The following is a 23880-nucleotide window of genomic DNA, read 5'->3' on the forward strand; positions in this document are numbered from 1 at the left end:
GTATCATCTGCTTAGTACTTCTCAAATTAGAGTTCTGAGTTGGTATTTCATGGGTATATGGAAAACTATAGGATAAGTGTAGTACACTCTTCTTTAGAGTCATTTTTTTCAGTTTTATTTTAAAAGATCAATAAATATTCATGTTCAGTAAGCCAAATCTGTTATTTCATAGTAAAATAAACATTAATAGTATATTATGGAGCAGAATTCAAATTTGCATACCTGTGGTAAAACTTCTGAGGAAGTTGACATTTATGTAGATGAGTGGCTTTCAGTGGGGTCCTAGTCACCACCTACTCCCTAATATGAGTTAAGATTTTATTTTCTACTGCTCTCAGTAATAAACATTTGATGAAAAAAGTTTCAGGAGTGTTGTCTTAAAATAGCTTGGCTTTAGACAGTGACAAATATTGAAGAGAAGAGGAGAGAACCAGCTCCATTTGAGAAATCCCTCTTCCTTGAGTTAAAAAGTAAACTAACAAAGAAGAAGCAATAGAAAGCAATAGCTATGAACAGAGAATTCTAATGATACTGCTTTAATTTTTTTTCTTTTTCAATAAAATACCTTTCTAATAAATGTTATTACTACAGTCTTTTTAATTTTAGTTCTCATTTTATCTACCATTTACAGAGATCTTTGAATTCTAGGTCACTACATAAATTTCCATATTTACTTTGTTCAACATCTCTGTGAGACAGACATAATAAATAATCTAGTAAGTGACAAGCATTTGCCTTCAGCTCGCCAAAGTCGTGGTTTTGGTACTCCCACCGTTTTTGTTATGCTGGTTTAACCAGCAAAGCACATTTATTGGGTGGTAGATATATCAGAAGTGAAGGGATTCATATTCAGGTAATACTGTGCTGTTGTCTTCAAAGAAGTCCATTTTTCATGAGCCTGCAATAAAAGGAAACTCAAGTCATGATCTCTGAGTGTGTAGAACACGGGTACCAATTATTCTGATTATCATACAGATATTTTCTAAAAGACTGAGAGAAATACAATAGAAGAATAATTCCAAGTAAGGTTTGGTTTTCACACTTTTAGTCACCTGTTTACTTGACTGATGAAATGTTTTTCAGTATTCACAGGGCCATGGTACATGGTACATTACAGGATCTGTCAGTTGATCACAGCACAGATCTACAATTACAGTCAGGAGTATACTTGAAATTTGAATATTCCATAAGGAAGGAACAGCCTTCCAGTCTGTGTAATTATTTAATTTGCCAAAGAAATAAAGTCTTCTTTTTAATACCTCTAGATTATGCATGTAGGAGTAAAACAGGCATAAAACTAGATGCATTATTCAAGCTGCTGGTTTCCATCAGCAAATGCTAAGCAGAACCAAGCTGATCCTGCTAGACCAGTTAAAACCCAGCTATCTGGAGTAAGGAGAGGACCCAAGCCTCAGGAAAACACGGAAATTCAACTTTTACAATGATTTTATCTATCTATCTATCTATCTATCTATCTATCTATCTATCTATCTATCTATCTATTTATTTATTTATTTATTATTTTTGTTGTTGTTAATCCGCACCCAAGGATATTTTTCCATTGATTTTTAGGGAGAGTGGAAGAGAGGGAAAGACAGAGAGAAACATCAATGTGAGAGAAACACATTAATTGTTTGCCTCCTGTGCCCGGGCCAGGGAGGAGCCCACAATCATGCTCTTGACTGGAATCGAACCTAGGACCCTTTGGTCCACAGGCCAATGTTCTATCCACTGAGCCAAACTGGCTAGGGTTATAATGATTTTATACAACTTTTATACATGGTGGTAGTGAAAATCTAATACATGTGGAAAGAATGAGCAGGTCAGTGAAGGAATTAATTGCTATACATCCTCATTTTCTAAATTGCTGAGTTGTAAGAGGGAAATCATGACTGAAGGAAATCATGACTGATTGAAATCTTCAGATAATTTAGCAATTTCATTTGGGCTGGAGTTTCAAAGTGTTCTTCCATCAAAAAGAGGAAATAAAACTGGTGAATGCAAGTTTCTTTTTTATTTCTCTTGGAATGAGTATACAAGTGAATAGGAAAATGTAAAAAAGACAAGCAAATGAAATGACATTAAAGGCTTGGGTAATTATAACAGAGGGAAGTTAGCTGCTGAACAACTGAGAGAGAACTAAAATGTGACCGCAATCCATCCATCCACCTACCCGAACGAAATCATTTATTGAGACTTGACTGCATAACAGTCATTTTAGTGGCTCCTGAGAATAATTATTTTGATGTATAAGACTTGCACTTTACCTTTGTAGCCTAAGCAGGAAGGTTGGGTGCATGAAACAAATAATTTCAGTCTGACATTTTGTGAGCTATTCACAAGTGAACAGCATGCAAAAGGGAGTGACGAAGGAAGGACAAATGCCCCCCCCCCCCCCCCCCCGGAAAGCAGAGAGAGGCATCAGAAAGGAGACATTTGATCTTAGTTTTGAAAGTAGATGTGGAGTTCACCAGACCAAAGGCACTTTATGGAGAGGAAAGGGCAGGTATAGCTCATGGCAGATGGAGAGGAAAAATCAGGACTAGGTTGGTGGTATGTTAAAGCCAGCTGATGTGATGCCTGTTTAAATGCAAATACCTGATCAGCCAGTGTGTGTTCCCACATATTCGGACTGTGATCTGGGTCCCAGTAATCCTGCAAATATATGTGTCTTTTGAGATGTAGGAACTGGTTTGCTGGATCTTCCAACAAAAATGGCGCTCCCAATGCTCCTGTAATTCAGAGTACAAGAGCACAGCATCTTTTAGGGCAACAGTTTACATATCAATGTTTCCTCTTAAAGAGACGCAGCTGTGGTCCTGGGAAAATGGGCACCTAGGAAGGAATCCTTGGAAAAGTTTTGCCTTGAGGGAGGTGGCTGCTTCTTAGTCCTTTGCCACCATTGTACTGACACCACCCTGTGTGAGCTGTATATGGCACAGCATGAAAGCTGGTGCTGTGTGGTGGATGGAGATTTTTCAGAGCTTCTGTACATGCATGGGAGCCAACAGAATCAAATTCCAGCCCTATCACTATTTTAGGCAAGTTGTTTAATTTCTCTGAGCTCTAGTTTTCTTATATGTAAAATGGTATAATAAAAATAATAACAACACAGTAACAAAATAACATTGGATTGCCATAAGAATTGGACAAATTAATAAATATAAACTACCTGGCTCAAATCTGGCAGTCAACAATGTTATCCTTGCTTTCCAAGCCTTCTAAAATAGAACATATCTTTCAGTTTAAAGTAGATTCCTCAGAAGTCTGGCACTGTAGTTAAAATTGTTAATATCAATAGAGCCATCATTAAGTCAAACAGACCTGTATTTTCTATCTCCTTCACACTTCAGGATTAAAAAAAAAAAAGATGATTATTTTAAAAATCCAAACTTCCTTAAGATCTTAAAATTTTAACAGTCTATATTGTGTTTTTATTCTTAAAGAAAACACAATAAGGTTCAGAGTTGTAAGTTGAATAAAATAAAAAGAAAAACACACAATCTTCACCTATATGTAACAATACAGTCTGTTTATTGCTTGTGATAAAGAAGCATTTATTACAAATCTAATTGTAAGCTTGTTATGTTAGGCACTCTACAGATTCATCATTAAACAGATATCTATTGACAAATACTCTGCATGGATTGGGGTAAGTGAGCTATGAGGTATGAAATTTCTCTATAGAAAAGAGGAAGGAAAGGCTTAAGATACAAAACAAGAAAACATAAGATTTGATTGTGCTAAGAGAGTTTTGGAGAAGCTTATATTACTGAGCACTTGGGTTTTGGGACACAAGCAGACATTTTCATGGTCAGGAAATTGCTTAACCTATTCCTTGAAGAAAATATTAAATTAGCTTCATGGGGGAAGGAACAAGACTTTTAATTTTAAACTGTTGGAATAATGAGAGCAAAAGTCATTGTGAATCTACAAGACTAATCTCTGAAAACAAGTATATATACACAAATATTAACAATATTAGCTAGCACTTACTGAGCATGGTGCTAAATTCTTTAGCTGAATTACCTTATTTAATACTCACAACAAACCTAAGAAGTAGCACTGTCAATCATTTCATTTTGCAGACACAGAAACTAAGTCATAGAAAACTTAAAAAATACGTTGAAGGCCACACAGCCAGTGAGAGGCAGAAATGAAATTCTCCCTTCAGAGCTACTGCACTATATTATGACTGTGAGCCAGGAATACTTGGGGCCAGATACCAGTAATAATAATAATAAAAGTCTTAAGCAGTATAGACAAAAAGAAACAACAGTTACTTACACATTCTCTATGAACGCATGTTTTTCCAAGCTCTGCCTTGAGCTCTAAGCAGGGTTCTAATTATTAGCCCTATTATTTCCACTTTAACTTGCCAATCCAGTAACCTCTGGTTGCAAATGAGTGTCTATTGAAAATGACAGCCTCTCTGGATACTATACATCAATCAGGCTGCCTCTGGATGCAAAACACTACCACTAATGCAGGATTGAAAAATGATTCAGACACATTCTTCATTTATAAAATGTTAGCAACTTTATTTATTCAATGATTTAAAAATAAAAGACAAAAGTCAACCTCAGAAGATTTTAGTAGCAGATGTCAGAAATAATTCTGGCCTGCTGCTAGATAATCTAGTTCAGTACAGTCAAACCAGACGGTGATGGAAGCCATTCTCTAAGATTGTCCCCAAAGATCACTGCCTCCTGGTATTCATATTCTGGGTGGTCACCTCTCTCACTTAGTAGGGCTGACCAGTGTGTGTATAATGTGTGATATCACAGTGTGTGATTTTTGGGGCTAGGACATAAAAGCTATTATAGCTTCTGGCTTGCCCTCTTCTTGGATCCCTTGCCTTAAGGGAAGTCAGTCTTTTACCAACAACCATGTAAGTTGGGCACTGGGAATCTGATGCTTTTGCTCCAGTCAAGCCTTCAAATGACGACAGCCCCCACTAGCATTTTTAACTACAACCTCATGAGAGATCCTAAATCAGAATCATCAACCTATGCCATTCACAAATTCCTGACCCTCAGACACTGTGAAATAATAAATGTTGATTGTTTTAAGCTGCTAAGGCTTGGGGGAAATCAGTTATGCCATAGTAGATAACTAATGCAATGCATTATAAGCAACTACTAATATCAAGGAAACTGCTAATCAACAGAGTTGAGACTAGGATGAGGCAAGTGAGGCCACTAAGGCATCAAATATAAGAAGGAACTCACTCTCAGGGTTATGCAAATGTTGTACCATAAGACTGCCACTTGCCTCACCCTCATCTCAACTGGATGCAAAACACTGCACTAAACAGGGTTCTAATTATTAGCCCTATTATTTCTAGTTTAACTTGCCAATCCAGTAACCTCTGGTTCCAAATGAGTGTCTATTGAAAATGACAGCCTCTCTGATAATCACCACTGCATGGAAAGAGAAACAAACAAACTAACAAAACAAGTAAAAACCCCTTGCCTCTAAGGAACTCATATTATATTCATATTATAAATAATTATAGGAAGACATATTGTGACTAGACCTTCCAAAGGGAGAGTGAATAATTCGAATATTGCATGGAGGCTGCACAAAGAAATTAGTTTTGAGTTGAGCATCGAATAATACATAAGGTTTCACAGCTAGAAGGAAGGAGTGACAGCAAAGAGCATGTGTTCCAGGCTGAAGAAGATAAAGAGCTCAGAGCAGAAGAGCAAGGTAAGTTTCAGGTTCAATGACCCTCACTTTGTCAGTGTGATCGAAGGTAACTTTGTGGTACAGATGTATTAAAGATAATGTTGGAAAGATAATCTGGAGCTTGATTCTGAAAGATTATTACTGTCATACCAAGGACTTTGGGCTGTAGTCTGTAAATAATGATGATTTATGTGCCAGAAAATGATCAGGACCAGTTTTACTAAAAAAAAAAAATTTATTGTGATAAAATATACATAAATAAAAATACCATTTTAAACATTTTTAAGTATACACTTCAGTGGTATCATGTACACTCACAATGTTGTGCAACCATCACCACTATCTCTAGAACTTTTTCAGTATCTGAGATAGAAACTCTGTATTCTTTAAACAATAATTCCCATGGTCCTCTCCCCCAGCCCCTGGTAAACACCTTTTTACTTTGTGTCTCCAGAAGTTGGTTTATTCTAGGGACCTTAGATAAAGGGAATCCTGTAATATTTGTCTTTCTGTGTCTGACTTATTTCACATAGTATAATATCTTCAAGTTTTATCTGTAGTGTGGCATATGTCAGTCAGCCTTTTATTCCTTCTTAAGGCTAAATATTTTGTTGTATATATGCCAACATTTTGTTGTGTATATGCCAACATTTTGTTTATCCATTCATAGATTTACTTTTGACAACTCCTCTGTCAGTGGTATGGAGAGCAGCTGGTAAAAGGAAGAGAGAGTGAAAGAAACAATGTCAGAGGCCCTTTGAATAGTCCAGATGAGAGGTAAGTAGGTGACAGAGGGATGGGAAGACAGAATGGACTGGGAGGAAACTGGGAACTCCCATTCATTTAGGCTGACTAGTATGGACTGACCAGTATCACATTTTTGGTTTCAGCTGAAATGTGTTAATAGGTGACTTTCAGATTTCTCTTTATTACATTTGAATCAAAAGTTTTCTACACTTTTGTGCACTAACTCTGTTTTTAAAAAGTAAGTTGTTTTTTAAAACAAAAGGAATGGATAGGTAAAGTAAATCCGATACCCTCAATATCAAATAAATATTTCTAAATAAATTATGCTTAGTATATAATTTACAGCTGAAAAAGAAATCATAATCATTCTTTTTTTTTTCTTCTTTTTTTTTTTAATTTATTTTTTTTATTTTTTTTTCAATTTTTTTATTAAGGTATTATATGTGTACATATCTTACCATTGCCCTCCCCACACCCCACTCCCATATATGCCCCCACCCCCCAGAGTTTTGCATCCATTGGTTATGCTTATATGCATGCATACAAGTCCTTTGATTGATCTCTTATCTCCCCCACCTCTCCCTAACCTTCCCCTTGTAATTTGACAGTCTGTTTGATGCTTTACTGTCTCTGTATCTATCTTTTTGTTCAAGTTTATAATGTTCTTTATTATCCATAAATGAGTGAGATCATGTGGTATTTTTCTTTCATTGACTGACTTATTTCACTTAACATAATGTTCTCCAATTCCTCCCAGGTTGCTGCAAATGATGAGAATTCCTTCTTTTTTATGGCAGCATAGTATTCCATTGTGTAGATGTACCACAGTTTTCTGATCCAGTCATCTGCTGACGGGCACCTAGGCTGTTTCCAAATCTTAGCTATGGTGAATTGCGCTGCTATGAACATAGGGGTGCATATATCCTTTCTAATTGGTGTTTCTAGTTTCTTCGGATATATTCCCAGGAGTGGGATTACTGGGTCAAATGGGAGTTCCATTTTCAGTTTTTTGAGGAAACTCCATACTGTTCTCCACAGTGGCTGCACCAGTCTGCAATCCCACCAGCAGTGCACGAGGGTTCCTTTTTCTCCGCATCCTCGCCAACACTTGTCGTTTGTTGATTTGTTGATGATAGCCATTCTGACAGGTGTGAGATGGTACCGCATTGTTGTTTTGATTTGCATCTCTCGGATAATTAGTGACGTTGAGCATGTTTTCATGTGTCTCTTGGCCTTCCTTCTGTCTTCTTTTGAAAAGATTCTATTTAGGTCTGTTGCCCATTTTTTTATTGGATCATTTATCTTCCTTTTATTAAGTTGTATAAGCTGCCTGTAGATGTTGGAGATTAAACCTTTATCAGTGATGCCATTTGCAAATATGTTCTCCCATGCAGTGGGCCTTCTTGTTGTTTTGTTGATGGTTTCTTTTGCTGTGAAAAAGCTTTTTATTTTGATGTAGTCCCATTTGTTAATTTTCTCTTTAGCTTCCATTGCCCTAGGGGCAGTGTCAGTGAAGAATTTCTTTTGGCATATGTCTGACATTTTGCTGCCTGTGGATTGCTCTAGTATTTTTATGGTTTCCCGTCTTATGTTTAAGTCCTGTATCCATTTTGAGTTTATTTTTGTGTATGGCGTAAGTTGGTGATCAAGCTTCATTTTTTTGCATGTATCTGTCCAATTTTCCCAACACCATTTATTGAAGAGACTGTCTTTATTCCATTGTATGTTCATGCCTCCTTTGTCAAATATTAATTGAGCATAGTGGTTTGGGTCAATATCTGGATTCTCTATTCTGTTCCATTGATCTATATGTCTGTTCTTGTGCCAGTACCAGGCAGTTTTGAGAACAGTGGCTTTGTAATACAGCTTGAAATCTGGTATTGAGATCCCTCCTACTTTATTCTTCTTTCTCAGGATTGCTGTGGCTATTCGGGGTCTTTTTTTATTCCAGATGAATTTTTGGAGAGTTCTTTCAAGGTCTGTGAAATATGCCGTTGGTATTTTAATGGGGAGTGCATTGAATCTATAGATTGCTTTGGGTAGTATGGACATTTTAATGATGTTGATTCTACCAATCCATGAACATGGTATGTTCTTCCATCTGTTTACGTCTTCCTCTATCTCTTTTTTCAGTGTCCTGTAGTTTTCCGTGTATAGGTCTTTTACCTCCTTAGTTAAGTTTATTCCTAGGTATCTTAATTTTTTTGGTGCGATGGTAAATGGGATTGCCTTTTTAGTCTCTCTGTCTGTAAGTTCACTATTGGTGTATAGAAAGGCCATAGATTTCTTGGCGTTAATTTTGTATCCTGCTACATTGCCGAATTCATTTATTAAGTCTATTAGTTTTTTGACGGAGTCTTTCGGATTTTTTATGTACAATATCATGTCGTCTGCAAATAAAGACAGCTTTACTTGTTCTTTTCCAATTTGGATGCCTTTTATTTCTTCTTCTTGTCTAATTGCAATGGCTAATACTTCCAGTTCTATGTCAAACAGGAGTGGTGAGAGTGGGCATCCCTGTCTTGTTCCTGTTCTTAGGGGAAATGTCTTTAGTTTTTGTCCATTGAGTATGATGTTTGCTGTGGGTTTATCATATATAGCTTTTATTATGTTGAGGTATGAGCCATCTATTCCCACCTTGTTGAGAGCTTTTATCAAGAAAGGGTGTTGGATTTTGTCAAATGCTTTTTCTGCATCAATTGATATGACTATGTGATTTTTATCTTTCAATTTGTTTATGTGATGTATCACGTTTATTGATTTGCGGATATTGTACCATCCTTGCATTCCTGGGATAAATCCTACTTGGTCATGGTGTATGATCTTTCTGATGTACTGCTGGAGCCGATTTGCTAGAATTTTGTTGAGGATTTTGGCATCTATGTTCATGAGGGATATTGGTCTGTAATTCTCTTTCATTGTGTTGTCTTTATCTGGTTTTGGTATTAGGGTGATGCTGGCTTCATAGAAGGAGCTTGGAAGTGTTCCTTCCACTTGAATTTTTTGGAATAGTCTGAGGAGGATAGGTTTTAGTTCTTCCTTGAATGTTTGGTAAAACTCTCCTGTGAAGCCATCAGGCCCCGGGCTTTTGTTTGCCGGAAGCTTTTTGATGACTGCTTCAATTTCGTCCATAGTTATTGGCCTATTGAGCTGTTTAGATTCTTCTTGATTGATTTTTGGAAGGTTATATTTTTCTAGGAATATGTCCATTTCCTCCAGATTGTCCAGTTTGTTGGAATAGAGTTGTTCGTAGTATTTTGTAACAATCCTTTGTATCTCAGCAGGGTCTGTTGTTATTTCACCTCTTTCATTTCTGATTTTGTTTATTTGGGTCCTCTCTCTTTGCTTCTTGGTGAGCCTGGCTAGAGGTCCATCAATCTTGTTTATCCTTTCAAAGAACCAGCTCTTGGTTTTGTTGATCTTATGTATTGTTTCTTTGGTCTCTATGTCATTTATCTCCGCTCTGATCTTTGTTATTTCCTTCCTTCTGGTTACACTGGGCTTTTCTTGCTGCTCTTTTTCTAGCTCTTTGAGTTGTAGGGTTAAGTAATTTATTACCATTGTTTCTTGTTTTTTGCAATAGGCCTGTAGAGCTATGAACTTCCCTCTCAAGACTGCTTTCGCTGTGTCCCATAGATTTTGGATTGTTGTGTTTTCATTGTCATTTGTTGCCATGATGTTTTTTATTTCTTCCTTGATCTCTCTGGTGACCCAGTCCTTGTTTAATAGCATGCTGTTTAGTCTCCATGTGTTTGATTTCTTTGGATTGTATTTATTGTAGTTGATTTCCAGTTTTATGCCACTGTGATCTGAGAAGATGCTTGATATAATTTCTATCTTCTTGAATTTGAAGAGACTTTGCCTGTGACCCAGCATATGGTCTATCTTTGAAAATGACCCATGTGCACTTGAGAAGAATGTATATTCTGTGGCTTTGGGGTGAAATGTTCTGAAGATGTCAATTAATTCCATCTGGTCTAGTGAGTCATTTAGGATTGCTGTTTCTTTGCTGATTTTTTGTTTAGAGGATTTGTCCAGTGGTGATAGTGGGGTATTAAAGTCTCCTACTATGATTGTGTTGCTATTAATCTCTCCCTTGATATCCTCCAGGAGTTTTTTTATGTATTTGGGTGCTCCTATATTGGGAGCGTATATGTTTACCAGAATTATTTCTTCTTGTTGGATTTCTCCCTTTAGTATTATGAAGTGGCCTTCCTTATCTCTTGTTATGGCATTTACTTTGAGGTCTATTTTGTCAGATATAAGTATTGCTACCCCAGCTTTTTTTTCATTTCCATTTGCCTGAAAGATATTTTTCCATCCCTTCACTTTCAATCTGTGTGAGTCTCTTGTTCTGAGGTGGGTCTCTTGTAGACAGCATATATATGGGTCGTGTTTTTTTATCCATTCAGCTACTCGATGTCTTTTGATTGGAGCATTTAGTCCGTTTACATTTAAAGTTATTACTGAAAGGTATTTGTTTGCAGTCATATCTATTTTTGTGTCTGTATTCCTTCTTACCTGTTTATTTCTTCTTTTTACAGTATTCCCTTTAGCAATTCTTGCATTGCTGGTTTGGTGGTGATAAACTCCCTGAGGCTTTTTTTGTCTGCAAAGCTCCTGATTTCCCCTTCAATTTTGATTGATAGTCTTGCTGGATATAGTATTCTTGGATTCAGTCCTTTGCTTTGCAACACTTTGTATACCTCCTTCCATTCACTTCTAGCTTGTTGTGTTTCTGATGAGTAATCATTTGACAATCTGATGGGTGTTCCTTTGTAGGTAACTCTCTGTCTCTCTCTTGCCGCCTTTAGGATTCTCTCTTTATCATTTATATTTGCCATTGAAATTATGACATGTCTTGGTGTGGGTCTTTTGGGGTTGATCCTGCTTGGGACTCTCTTTACTTGCGTAACTTTTATCTTTCCCATATCCGGGAAGTTTTCTGTCATTATTTCTTCAAATAGATTTTCTAATCCCTGCTGCTCTTCTTGTCCTTCTGGCAGCCCTATTATGCGCATGTTACTTCGTTTCATGTTGTCCCGAAGCTCCCTTAGGCTTTCCTCCTGCTTTTTAATTTTTTTCTCCAATTGCTGTTCAGCTTGAGCTTGTTTCTGTACCTGATCTTCTAACTCACTAATTCGGTCCTCTGCTTCTTGTAATCTACTGTTGAAACTTTCCATGGTGTTTTTGATTGTAGCTATATCACTTTTCATTTCTTCCTGATTCTTGCATAAGTTGTTGATTTTCTCATCCATCCGATGTATAAATTCCATGACCATTACTCTGAACTCCTTTTCGGTCATGTTGCAAGCTTCATTTTCACTAATTCCCTTTCTTGGCGACTCCACATTTTCTTTCCTCTGTGAGTTATTTCGTTTCCCCATTCTGGCTATTACCAGAAAGCTCAAGCTTCTGTTTGCGTGGACCTGGGCCGTGTGCTGTGGGGACTTCGCTCCACCCTAGTTTCACTGAAGTGCACTGACACTAGGACGTGTGGCTGTCTTTGGTTGGTGGGAACCAGACTTGCCCAGGATCAGTGTCCCCAGTGTTCCGTGTGGTCTCGTGTGCACATTTAGAATCAGGGGCCCTGTCTGCACCACACTGTTGGTATGTGCCGAGAATGAGATCCTTAGCATGTGCCAGGAGTCAGAGTTTCCCTGTGTCTGCACCAAGACTCGAGTGTCAAAGTCTCTGTTGCCTTGTGCGGTTTCTCGTTGACAATCAGGGTCCCTGTGTGTGCACGCACCAACAATTGGGGTCGCTGGCTCTTAGTGTGAATGCGCTGTGAGTCAGGGATCCCAGGCAGCTGTGTCCGGCGTGCCAAATTCCCTGAAGTGGGGCTGCGTCCTGTGTGTGCTCTCTCTACTGAGCCAAACCGGCTAGAGCGCACATTCTTAAAAACCTGAAGGTGAGCTGGCTCAGTGCACTCTCCCAAAGTCCCAGAAGGGGGGCGGAGTCCGTCCTGCGCGCCAAATTCCCCAAAGGGAAGCCCCTCTTAAGAATCTCCGAAGGGGGAGCTGTGACCCGCGAGCCAAATTCCCCCAAATTCCCCGAAGGGGAGCCCTCTGTGCGCACTGACAGATTTCCCCGACGGGGAGCTGCTTCTGTCCCATGCGCGAGCGCGCGCCAAATTCCCTAAGAGGGAGCGTGTCCCTGCGCAAAGCTCGGCAGCTTGGGCCAGGGGCGGGTCTATCAGTTACTATCGCGCTGTCTGTGCGTGCGCCCGTGAGCAGCTTGGGCGAGGGGCGCGTCTATCAGTTACTATGGCGCTTTCTGCACCCCTGTGGGCGCTCAGCAGCTTGGGGGAGGGGCGGGTCTATCAGTTACTATGGCGCTATCAGCGCCTGCGAGGAGGGGGATAGGCTCTTTGACTCACGGAAATCTGCCGGGAAGTCTGGATTCTTGTTGTTTGTCTGAAGCTGTGATAGCAGTTCTCTGTCCCCAGTGGCTGCAGGGTCCTGGTTTGTGTTAGAAGCCAGGATCCGAGTCTCAGGCAGCTCTGTTTCCCAAGATGGCGTGGTCTCTGCGTCCGCACCAACGGCCGAGAAGTGTCCGCTTTGTGCGCGGGGCTCCGCCGTCTAGGGCTGCCCTGTTCGGGAGCCCCTTGGAAGACCTGCAGAATCTAACTGACCCTATCTCATACACACACACACACACCACACACATCTACACTCTCCTCTATGGGTTCCTCACTCACACTCTCTCTCTCCCTACCTTCCTGCCGGTCGCCATCTTTTTTCCCCATAATCATTCTTAAGATAGTTTTATTTAGAATCATCCAAAAGCAAAACCAGTATTCTGCATCATTATCCTGGTGCATTGTACAATTGCTAAGAAAAACATTGCTATTACATCAATCTTGGCTGAGAAGCATGCTTTAAAATATAAGCCCAAGCCATTTTAAGCTCTAATAATTCTGTCTTTTATAAATCTTTTTTTTTTTTTTTTTGCTCATGGAAAATGTTTTACTCATATAATCTCCTCCAGCACCCCTCTCCAACCCCCAGAACAAAGCGCTTACCTCAGCATTATGCGACCAACAGGTATCCAATAAATATTAATTGATGGTGATAATAACATCACCCAGGAGAGAGACAGAAAGTAGTATTTATTATCCCACTTTACAAATGAGAAAATTGCCACATGGAGATGAAATGACTCACTCAAGGTCACATAGTAAGTCAATGGCAAGACTGGAAATAAAATGTAAGTTATACAGAAGGGCATGCTATTATCCTCTCTGCTTGAGAAATCTCTCCTCCCTTTTTCAATCTGCCTGATCATCCTTGAAAGTTAGTGAGAACAAAATCAGAGTTTTGTGTTTGCAAGCCTATGTAATACTGCTGGGGTTTGAAAACTGAACCCTAAGTTTTATTACCTTGTTGGCTATTAAATGGGTGGGTTTTTTTTAAATGTAGACAATGTGAGTCAGGTTAATACCTTTTTAAAACTTTATAATAATAAGCTATAAAAATATATTTTTCTCTTTCCAAATTCCTACACGCCTTCCTTTCTTTCATCCTGTATTATAGTCTTACTAAGACCTGTCAAGCTTAGTTCTACTATCGAAACCGTCCTAGAATATCCTCTACAGAAAGTTCTGTGCAGTAGAAACAGGCAGAAGGAGTTCACACCTCTCTTCACACAAGCCAAGAAAGATCAGAGATGAAAAGTCTTATCCTGGCCCTGGCAGTGACTAGTCACCAAGTCACTTTTTATTCCTGTACCTCCATTATCTGTTCTGTAAGATGAGGCTGCATCATATCATATCTAAGGTCTCTCCCAGCTCTAATATTTTTAACTGGGATGTATTCATACCAAATAAGTCGTGAACTGAAAATGTCTTTCTCTGTGTGGTATTATGTCATCAGAGCATATAGAATATGCTAAGTGGGCACAGCTCTTACTACTGTCAAGGAATTTACATCCTGAGAAATTCAGCACTGAAACAGACAGAAATAAGTGAAAGAGAAATCAAAATAGACCTGCCCAATAATTAAAGCAAAACAAATAAAAATGTATTCACATTATGCACAAAGATGAGTGCCCATCACAGGCTGATGAGCAGTATGGGAGCAACGGAAGCTATATTAGAAGTGGAAAGACTCCATATATTGCCATCACCAGGGAAGGCTGAAAAAGACACTTTAAACTGGATAGTGGAGAAAGGACTGACTCGTCTGTATACTATGCATGTGACCATGAAAATAATACTTGTGGTAGGAACCCATACACTGAAAAGATCAATGTGAATTAATGTGAAACTTAAGATACAGAACGAAAGGGCAGAGTTTGATGACAGATTCCTGTTTTCTTCAATTTGGACTAGTCCTAGGCCTCTCTTTTTCCCTTTGTGTGCTCTGCCCCTCTGGAGGGGAAGTGCCTCATTTAATTGGTAAGTACAAGAGGCATAAGTTGGCATGTCCAGCCCACTCTTCCTTTTTTCTCAGGAGAGTGAGCTGCCCTCAGAGGGCACACTTTCTGTCCTGGTTCTGCAACCTGCAATTGGGTATGAAATTTGCCCAGTTGTGGGTCTAGTCATCAGGCCTGTTATGTACTTACTAGAGGCCCAGTGCACAAAATTTGTGCACGGGGGGGGGGGGGGGGGGTTGTCCCTCAGTCCGGCCTGCACCCTCTCCAATCTGGGACACCTCGGGTCTAAACCGGCAGTCGGACATCCCTCTCACAATCCAAAACAGCTGGCTCCTAACTGTTGGCCTGCCTGCCTGCCTGCCTGATTGCCCCTAACTGCTTCTGCCTGCCAGCCTGATCACCCCCTAACCGCTCCCCTGCTGGCCTGATTGATGCCTAACTATTCCCCTGCCAGCCTGATTGCCCCCAACTGCCCTCACCTCCTGTGACCCACCTCCTTCGCTAGGACCCACCTCCTCTGCACAAGGCAGCAGAGATGCCGGGACCAGCCTTCTCCATGCCATGTGGAGCTGTGGGATCCCCAGGCCTCACCACACAGAACGGCTGCCAGGCCCCACCTTCACTGTGCATGTGGCCATCTTGTGGCAGGCATCTTTGTGGCGGCCATCTTGTGATGACGTTGCACGCGAGGGTGCGAGGACCACCTAGGCTTTTATTAGTATAGATATACTAGAAGCCCAGTGCACGAAATTCGTGCATGGCGGGGGATTGTCCCTCAGCCCAGCCTGTACCCTCTCCAATCTGGGACTCCTGGAGGGATGTCCGAATGCCCGTTTAGGCCCGATCCCAGGGATCGGGCCTAAATGGGCAGTCGAACATCCCTCTCACAATCCAGGACTGCTGGCTCCCAACTGCTTGCCTGCCTGCCTTCCTGATTGCCCCTAACCACTTCTGCCTGCCAGCCTGATCACCCCCTAACCACTCCGCTGCCAGCCTGGTTGATGCTTAACTGCTCCCCTGCCAGCCTGTTTGCCCCCAACTTCCCTCCTCTGCTGGCCTGGTCACCCCTAACTGCCCTCTCCTGCAGGGTTGATCACCTCCAACTGCCCTCCCTTGCAAGCCTGGTCCCTCTCAACTGCCCTCCCTTGCAGGCCAGGTGCCTCCCAACTGCCCTCTCCTGCTGGCCATCTTGTGGTGGCCATCTTGTGTCCACATGGGGGCAGGATCTTTAACCACATGGGGGCAGCTATATTGTGTGTTGCAGTGATGATCAATCTGTATATTACTCTTTTCTTAGATAGGATAGAGGCCTGGTGCATGGGTGGGGGCCAGCTGGTTTGCCCTGAAGGGTGTCCCGGATCAGGGTGGGGTTCCCTTGGGGCGTGAGGCGGCCTGAGCAAGGGGCCTGTGGTGGTTTGCAGGCCGGCCACGCCCCTTGGCAACCCAAGCAGAGGCCCTGGTATCTGGAATTTATTTTCCTTCTACAATTGAAACTTTGTAGCCTGGAGCGGAGCCAAGCCTCCTGTTCCCTCTGGGGCGGCAGCCATTTCTGTGGCAGTTAATTCACCTTCTACAATTGAAACTTTGTAACCTTAAGCAGGTGAGCCCGGCCAGGGTGTGCGGAAAGCTTTGCTTCCCCTGTTGCCGCCGGCAACCCTGGCCTGCTCTCTCAAGCTCCATTCTGCTGCCATTTGTTTGAATTTGTTTACCTTCTATATTTGAAACTTTGTAGCTTGAGTGGAGGCTTAGGCCTGCAACGGCTATGGAAAGCTTAGCTTGCTCTGTTACCTGGGAAACCTTGCTCACTGTGGCTGTAGCCATCTTGGATCGGGGTTAATTTGCATACTCGCCCTGATTGGCTGGTGGGCGTGGCTTGGCTGGTGGGCGTGGCTTATGTAGCGGAGTGATGGTTAATTTGCATATTACCATTTTATTAGAGAGGATAGTACACACTGCATCTTCCAGTTGGCCTCTCTCAGTAATAAAGAAAATGGATTGCCTTTCCTAATCATTTTTGGTTTATTTCTCCACCTGATCAAAACTGGGGCAAAGAAGGGGAGTGTATGTGTTAGAAGGTGGCTCAGAGAATCCAACAGGTCTGTTTCTGAGATCCTCACTAAGAAACAAGAAAAAAAAAAATCACAGACAGGGCACTCCAACCAGCAGGAGTTTGCCATCCCTGGACAGCCATGACTGTGAATTTCTTCCCTCATGTAACCTTCAACGTCTGTGAAGTAAATGTGTTTGGATTCAGTGGGGACAGAAGACACAAAATATCTGCCAGGTTCATAGGACAGGCCTACAGTAGCTTTTTCCCTTGGGGACCAGTGCTACTGATATTTGTAGTATTACCTGATACCTGTACTAGAGAATAAGCATTATAGTCCTATCACAAGTTCAAAACACTTAGGTATGGGATACTGAAAGTAAAGCACCTAGCACTCAGTCCAAACAATGAAAGAATAACATTTACTATTTACTATTTTTATTGGACATGATGATCTCAGCCCATGCCCTTAAATTATTGATGTCTTTAAAAAAGATAATATAAGTACCTAGGCAATTATATGTGCACATAAACTAAGTACTGAAAGTATAAATGGCCACTAGGAATTAAGCACTAAAGAGGATCTGGAGAAAAGGATATACAAACATCTTGGCAATATAGTAACATTCTCCAAGACCTATATAAATGTAGGGGAATTTTTTAAAATTTTGTGAAAGATTAAAATACTAATGTTTAGGTTCATATTTTTTAGACTTAAATATTTTATTCTTTGTGTTAAGTAAATAACTTTCTTCACAAATAATAAAATAGTTAATTTTTTCTTTCCACTCTACACTTTGGTCACTGACCAAAACTTCATGGTGGAAGATAAAATAGTTATATTTAATAGAATGGATTCTTTTATTTTGCTGAAATTCAGATAAAAATTAGTGAGAGAAAATGAGAGCTAAGAAATTTGGGTTGTGAGAGAAAAAGATTGAAAAAGAAAAAGAAATAAGAAGAGAGAGATCAAGAAAAGAAATCAAAGAAAGAAGAGAAAAAAGAAGGGAGGTTGCAAAGTATAAGAAGTCATGAGAAGAACAGGACACAAAGAGGCAGTAAGATGAGCAAAGCAAGGAGGTTTGATGGACATGCACTGGGAAAAAGAAAGAGGCACTGGACTGTGGGACCAGCTTTCAAATCGTCAGCATCATAGTAAACCATCTGTTATTAAAATGCTTTGTAACTGAACTTTTAACTCAGAGACTTCAACTTTATTGACGTCACAATTGCTGATGTGTTGAGTACTTTGAAATGTAAACAGAAACTTGTATGGCTTGAGTTCAACTTCAATCTGTTTTAACCTGCTCTCAGTACACAGCCACATTCACGCTCACTCTCCTGGCCACATACTTCCCTGGGATATATTTTGGAGCCAGCAGACATTTTATTGGTCTTTAATCACATAGACAGAGAAATTTGTAACTCATGAAAAGCAGCATTTTGCATGAACCCATAATGAGCCTTTCTGGGTCACTGCCTATGTGTGTTGATGGGATTCCCAACTCTAACGTCATGACAAAAGATTCCACATGGTAGGAAAAGAGAGTTTTTTCTACAACATTCAGCATGCTCAATGAATCTAGTCATAGGCAATGACTTTTTTTTTTTTTTGTCCAACCAAGTTATTTACCAGTTTATTCTTACTATCCACTTTCTTCAATGTAAGATCAACCTTAAGCCAAAATGAGTAGGTAAAATTAAGATTTTTAAAAATAAAAATCTTACAAAAGAAACCAAAAGTATATCAAGGAATACAGACTCTCCAAGAAATTGGAGGGCTGCAGGCCTGTTGGAAAAGGGCCATGCCTTTCATGAAGAGAGGACAAAAAGGGAGGGGTTGGAGGTGCTGATGGGGTCGTGGGGAAGAAAGTGTAAGCTTTAACAGCTCTTGTTAAAAGAAACCAAACCAAACAAACAAACTTCATGATAAATTGGTTACTAACTGTGGACTGAAAAACAGGAGTTTAAACTCTGCTAGAGAAACAGGCTGAAGGCACTTTCGGTTTTCTTCTGTCTAAAACCAGAAGACATACTTGTGCTTTATAGATAGTCCTGATCACAGGCCAACAATAAGGGCATAACTCCTCCTCCCCCCCAGCCCTCCCCCCCAATTGTTTCATATATGAGTCAACCCCAAGAACTGGTTTACATATTCAGTGAAATACTTTCCAAATACATGTATTTTCTATATTTCCTCTCTCTGAGATATGGGGCTGTTTGATTGTATTAAGTGCCCTACTGAGGTGGGATATGTTGAGTTCAGGACTTCTTTTTCCCTTCAGTACAACTAGGAACTGTCATAGAACAATCTTCGGTTATATCCTGGTCTGACTCTATTTCCTCAGATAAAGTCACCCAGCTCCCTAACCCCAGACCTTTGCTTGTCGAACCAATGGCTACAATACTGGCTCATTACTTTTTCAGGAGGAGATCTTGCTGTGTGCTCTGCTGCCTCTCCTATTTCTGCATAGCCCATATCTAGCCCTGTAGTGCCAGAGGGGACAGTTTGTAAAAAGAAGAGTTTTGTTCTCAAAAGACCTGGATGTAGAATTTGTATGTGAATCAGCATCCACTATTGATTAACCGTGTAGTTTGATTTATCTTGTCTAAGTCTCAGTTTTATTTTTGTGTAATGGGAATCCTAACACCTATTTGCAGAGTGATTCTGAGAGTTGAATTAAGGTAACATATGGACTGCCCCTGACACATAATAAAGACTTAAAGTAGCAATATTTGTTGATTTATTATAGGAGAGAGCAATTTTTGACCTAAATGCTAAAGAGAGAGTTGCTTTGTTTTGTAATCAAATTATGACACTTGACTTCTAATTCTCTGACTAGGGAATCATCTCCAATGTGTAAGTTACTATTTTGAGAAAATCAATAAAATAATTTGGGGACTTTGCCCATAAATGTAATTACTTGAATAACACTATCGTTTTTCAGCTTCAGCATTTCCATTAGGAAAATAGATAATGAGATCTTTTCCCTATTTACTTCAAATTAAGTTCTAGGTAAAAGTAATTTGTTGGACAACTAATCTGTAACAGAGAAAACTTTTTTTAAATAACAGAAACAAACAAAATTTTTCAATTGTTGTTTTCTTATGATAAGCAGAAGGGCTCCAGGGAGGAGTAGATGAATAGGCTACATTCTTATATGGAAAAGGGAGGGAGGAGAAGTAAAGAAAGTTGATTCAAGCTAATATTTTCCTACTTTAGAGCTGTATGATTTAGAAAATGTTGGTTAAATTAGTTACTAGTTTAACAAATGAACTGGGTTCTAAACACTTCAGTCTCTTCAGCCTGCAAGCAATAAAGCTTCTTTCCTGAGAGCTGAAGGCACCAGCAGTGTCAACGGTCCTCTGTCCTTAGTTTCTGATCTCAGCCTGTATTTTCATGAACATCAATGACATAAACTCAGTCATTCATTTATTTATTCACTATTAAGTGAAGTGAGTCAAAGCAGTTTCTTTGTAGGTAGACATATTTGTATCTCAGCTGGGGTTAAAGTTAATTCCAACTTCTAAGTGCACAAAAATCACTTTTGCAGAACCATTTTCCCTTTGCCAGATATTTTTGACCCTGTAGTGTTCACAGGGGAATGTGGACCAGATGTAGTGCTTTTAGCCTTGCAGTCATCCACTGTCACCCACTCTAAAGTCAATTGCATGGATCAGCAGTCAAGGCAAAGCTTTATACTGATGGATTATAACCAGCCCATGGCTTCAGTTTGCAGTGTGCTCCTCACTCACTCACTTAAACTGAGCCAAACTCACTTTTCTCATCTGGAGATATAGGCTGTAACTTGGTGTGATGATAATTGCTTTGTATTAATGTGGTTAAAAATTTCTAAATAATCTAATTAAACATGTCTCAAATACAAAGTGCAATATTGATGATTAAAACTCTTTATGAAGCCCTGCCTGGGTTCGATCCCTGGTCAGGGCGCGTAGGTCAGAGTGCAATAGGTGGGGCATGTACAGGAAGCAACCAATCGATGTTTCTCTCTCTCTCTCTCTCTCTCTCTCTCTCTCTCTCTCTCTCTCTCATTCTCTTTCTCTTTCTTCCTCTCTCTCTAAAATCAATAAAAACATATCCTCAGGTGAGGATTAAAAAGACCTCTTTACTAAAATTGTGGACAAAAAAAGGCCACATGCCTACCTGACTAGCTCAGGGAAGGCCTGCATGGCTGGCGGTCTTGCAAACTCAAAGACTTAAGTAACCACAAAGGGCGGTTTGAAATGAAAACTTTAACTAAAAGCAGTTATGGTGGGTAGTCACTTCCTAGGCAGGTATCTTCCCTGACAAAGATAAACTTTGATCTTAACTGAGCCTGTTGTCTTTTTGCATCTATGATAACATACCTTTGGAATGTCAGGGTAACTTGTAACTTCCCCTTTTCTGAACCTTTCAGGGCACAACCAATGCACCAGGGCACAGGCCACAAATTCCCTCATTGTTATTGTGTTAATTGTTGACTGTTAACTATCCTGTACCCATCTATGTAAAAGAAGCATGTGTCTATCATTTTACTTTTTATCCAATCCCAGACGTTTCCCTGTTTTGCTTTTTCCCACCTCCCCAATCTATCACCAATGGATTTCATGTAACCCACCTATGTCTCCTCCTTTGATGGTAATTTATGAAAATGGGTGAAAAACCACCATTCTTCAGAGCATTATGCCAATACATTGAGATTCTGCTTCCCAGCAATTGTCGACAGTTTAGCTCAAATGAACTCACAAAAATTATTTACAGGTTTGAATGTTTCCTATGTTAACAAAATTATTCACAAGCTTAGAAATAAAAGGCTAATTATGTATTATCATATATACCTAGATTAATAGTCTAGATATAGTGCACAGTTGGTGGGAATACGGACTGGTGCAGCCACTGTGGAAAACAGTGTAAAGATTTCCCAGCAAGTTAAAAATGGAACTGCCTTATGACCCAGCAATTTCACTTTGGGGTATATATCTGAAGAAACCCAACTGGTTCAAAAAATATATGCACCCCTCTGTTACTTGCAGTGTTGTTTACAGTAGCCAAGATATGGAAGCAACCCAAGAGCCCATTAATAGACAAATGGATAAAAAAGTGGTAGAACAGATATAAAGTGGAATATTATTTAGCCATAAAAAAGAATGAGATCTACCACTTGCAACAGCATGAATGGACCTAGAGTGAAATTATGCTAAGTGAAATAAGCCAGACAGAAAAAGATAAATACCATATGATTTCACTTATATGTGAAATCTAAAGGGCAACATAAACAAATAAAATAGAAACAAATGCATAGGTACTGAGAACAGACTGATGGTTGCCACAGGGGAGAGGGGTTGGGGGACTGGGTGAAAAAGTGAAGAGATTAAGAAGTATAAATTGGAGGCTTTTCTGTATGCATTATGGTGGCTAAGGACATATGCAGAAGAAATATAGTTATGTAACCCTTTTCTGTCAATCATCCCTGGATGCAAATGAAAGTCTCCACCCAGAAAAATCCCTCTTTTAAACCATATAACTCAGGAGTTCGAGGCCACTCTCTCTCTGGACTGGCCTGCTCCTCGTTTGGAGTATATCTTCAATAAATCCCACTTTGCTTTAAAAGAAAAGAAGTACAAATTGTTAGTTATAAAATAGTCATGGAGATGTAAAGTACAGCATAGGAAACATAGACAGTAATATTGTAATACCTATGTATGGTGCCAGGTAGGTACTTGAAATATCAGGAGATTACTTGTAAAGTATATGATTGCCTAAACATTATGCTGTACACATGAAACTAAAACAAAATAACATTGAGTGTAAACTTTAATTGAAAAATAAAATTAAAATATAATGCAAAAAACAAATGAAATACAAAAAATTATATATATATATATATATATATATATATATATATATACATATATATATATATATATATATATATATATATATATATATATATATATATATATATATATTTGTGTGTGTGTGTGTACCTCAAGCAAAGTACATATTTTTGCATGGTTCTCAGAGGCATATTATAAAAGTAGAAATTTATTCTGATTTAAGCATCTACATCAGAGTATTTATAAATTGCAGAGATTTAACTGTGAGAATAATTTATACCTTTGTGAGTATCTTCAGTTTTGGTTACAAGAAAAGCAAATGATCTCTCAGTTCAATTCAGATATAAGCCACTGAATTACCGGGCCAATTTGGCAGCAAATTATCTGGCCTCCAGTGCCTTCCTTGATGTGTCTTTAAAACAGAATCTCTCTGAGCTACTGCTTGCCCTAAAGGTTAATGAATTCATACTCTCAAAGTACCTTGAGGTCCCCACATAATAGTACTATGTAAGTATTACAGTTTCTAAAAGGCATTTAAATTTCTTCTTTGCTCAAGGACACCAGAGCACTTCTTTGATGGCAGCTGTTAAATAGATTTCTTAGCAACAGTAACATGTTACTATGTTAACACATAATTAGGAATAAAATGATCACACACACACACACAATTAACACTAACATGTTCAAAAACACAGCACGACACATAGTTTGTTTTCCTCAAGGCTTTAGAATTGGTCTATGGATATCGCCTGTTTATTCATGTCTTTAAAAAGCCAAGAGGGGTTATCTATCGACCTAGTAGTTGTAAAAGACATAAATAGAAAAAAATAGGTTCTTACCTATAAGCAAAGTTGAACACAGGGCCACTTGAAGCATTTTATAGGCCATGATCCTGTTTTGAAAAAAAAAAGAAAAATATTTGTTTATTTTAATTTACACCAAAGAAAGCTTTAGGGCACATTGGGACTTTCTAGGAATATAGACCTTACCTGTAATAAGCGTTAGGAGCTGAGGCAAGGCAGAGAGAGGCCGTTGTTCGAGATAGCTTTGTTTTATATGGCACCTGCCTTTTTACCCTTTGGACTTTTTTTGATTGACATTTTACGAGCTGTTTTTTACATGGGTCATGTATTTATTTACTAATTTTGTTACTTACACAGACTAATATGATGTAAAAAAAA

General features: G+C 39.4%; 1 protein-coding gene across 1 annotated transcript; it reads right to left on the bottom strand.

The window, feature by feature from the left end:
* Positions 1-808: 808 nt before the first annotated feature.
* Positions 809-23587, bottom strand: LOC307097341 (uncharacterized protein C3orf85; the record flags this gene model as incomplete). Its single annotated transcript, XM_079767339.1, has 3 exons — positions 809-898; positions 2599-2732; positions 23539-23587. 3 exons carry the CDS (start codon positions 23585-23587, stop codon positions 809-811), a joined length of 273 nt encoding a protein of 90 aa, XP_079623465.1.
* Positions 23588-23880: the final 293 nt, after the last annotated feature.

Source organism: Cnephaeus nilssonii, assembly GCF_951640355.1.
Source record: "Cnephaeus nilssonii genome assembly, chromosome: 3".
Taxonomy (NCBI): domain Eukaryota; kingdom Metazoa; phylum Chordata; class Mammalia; order Chiroptera; family Vespertilionidae; genus Cnephaeus; species Cnephaeus nilssonii.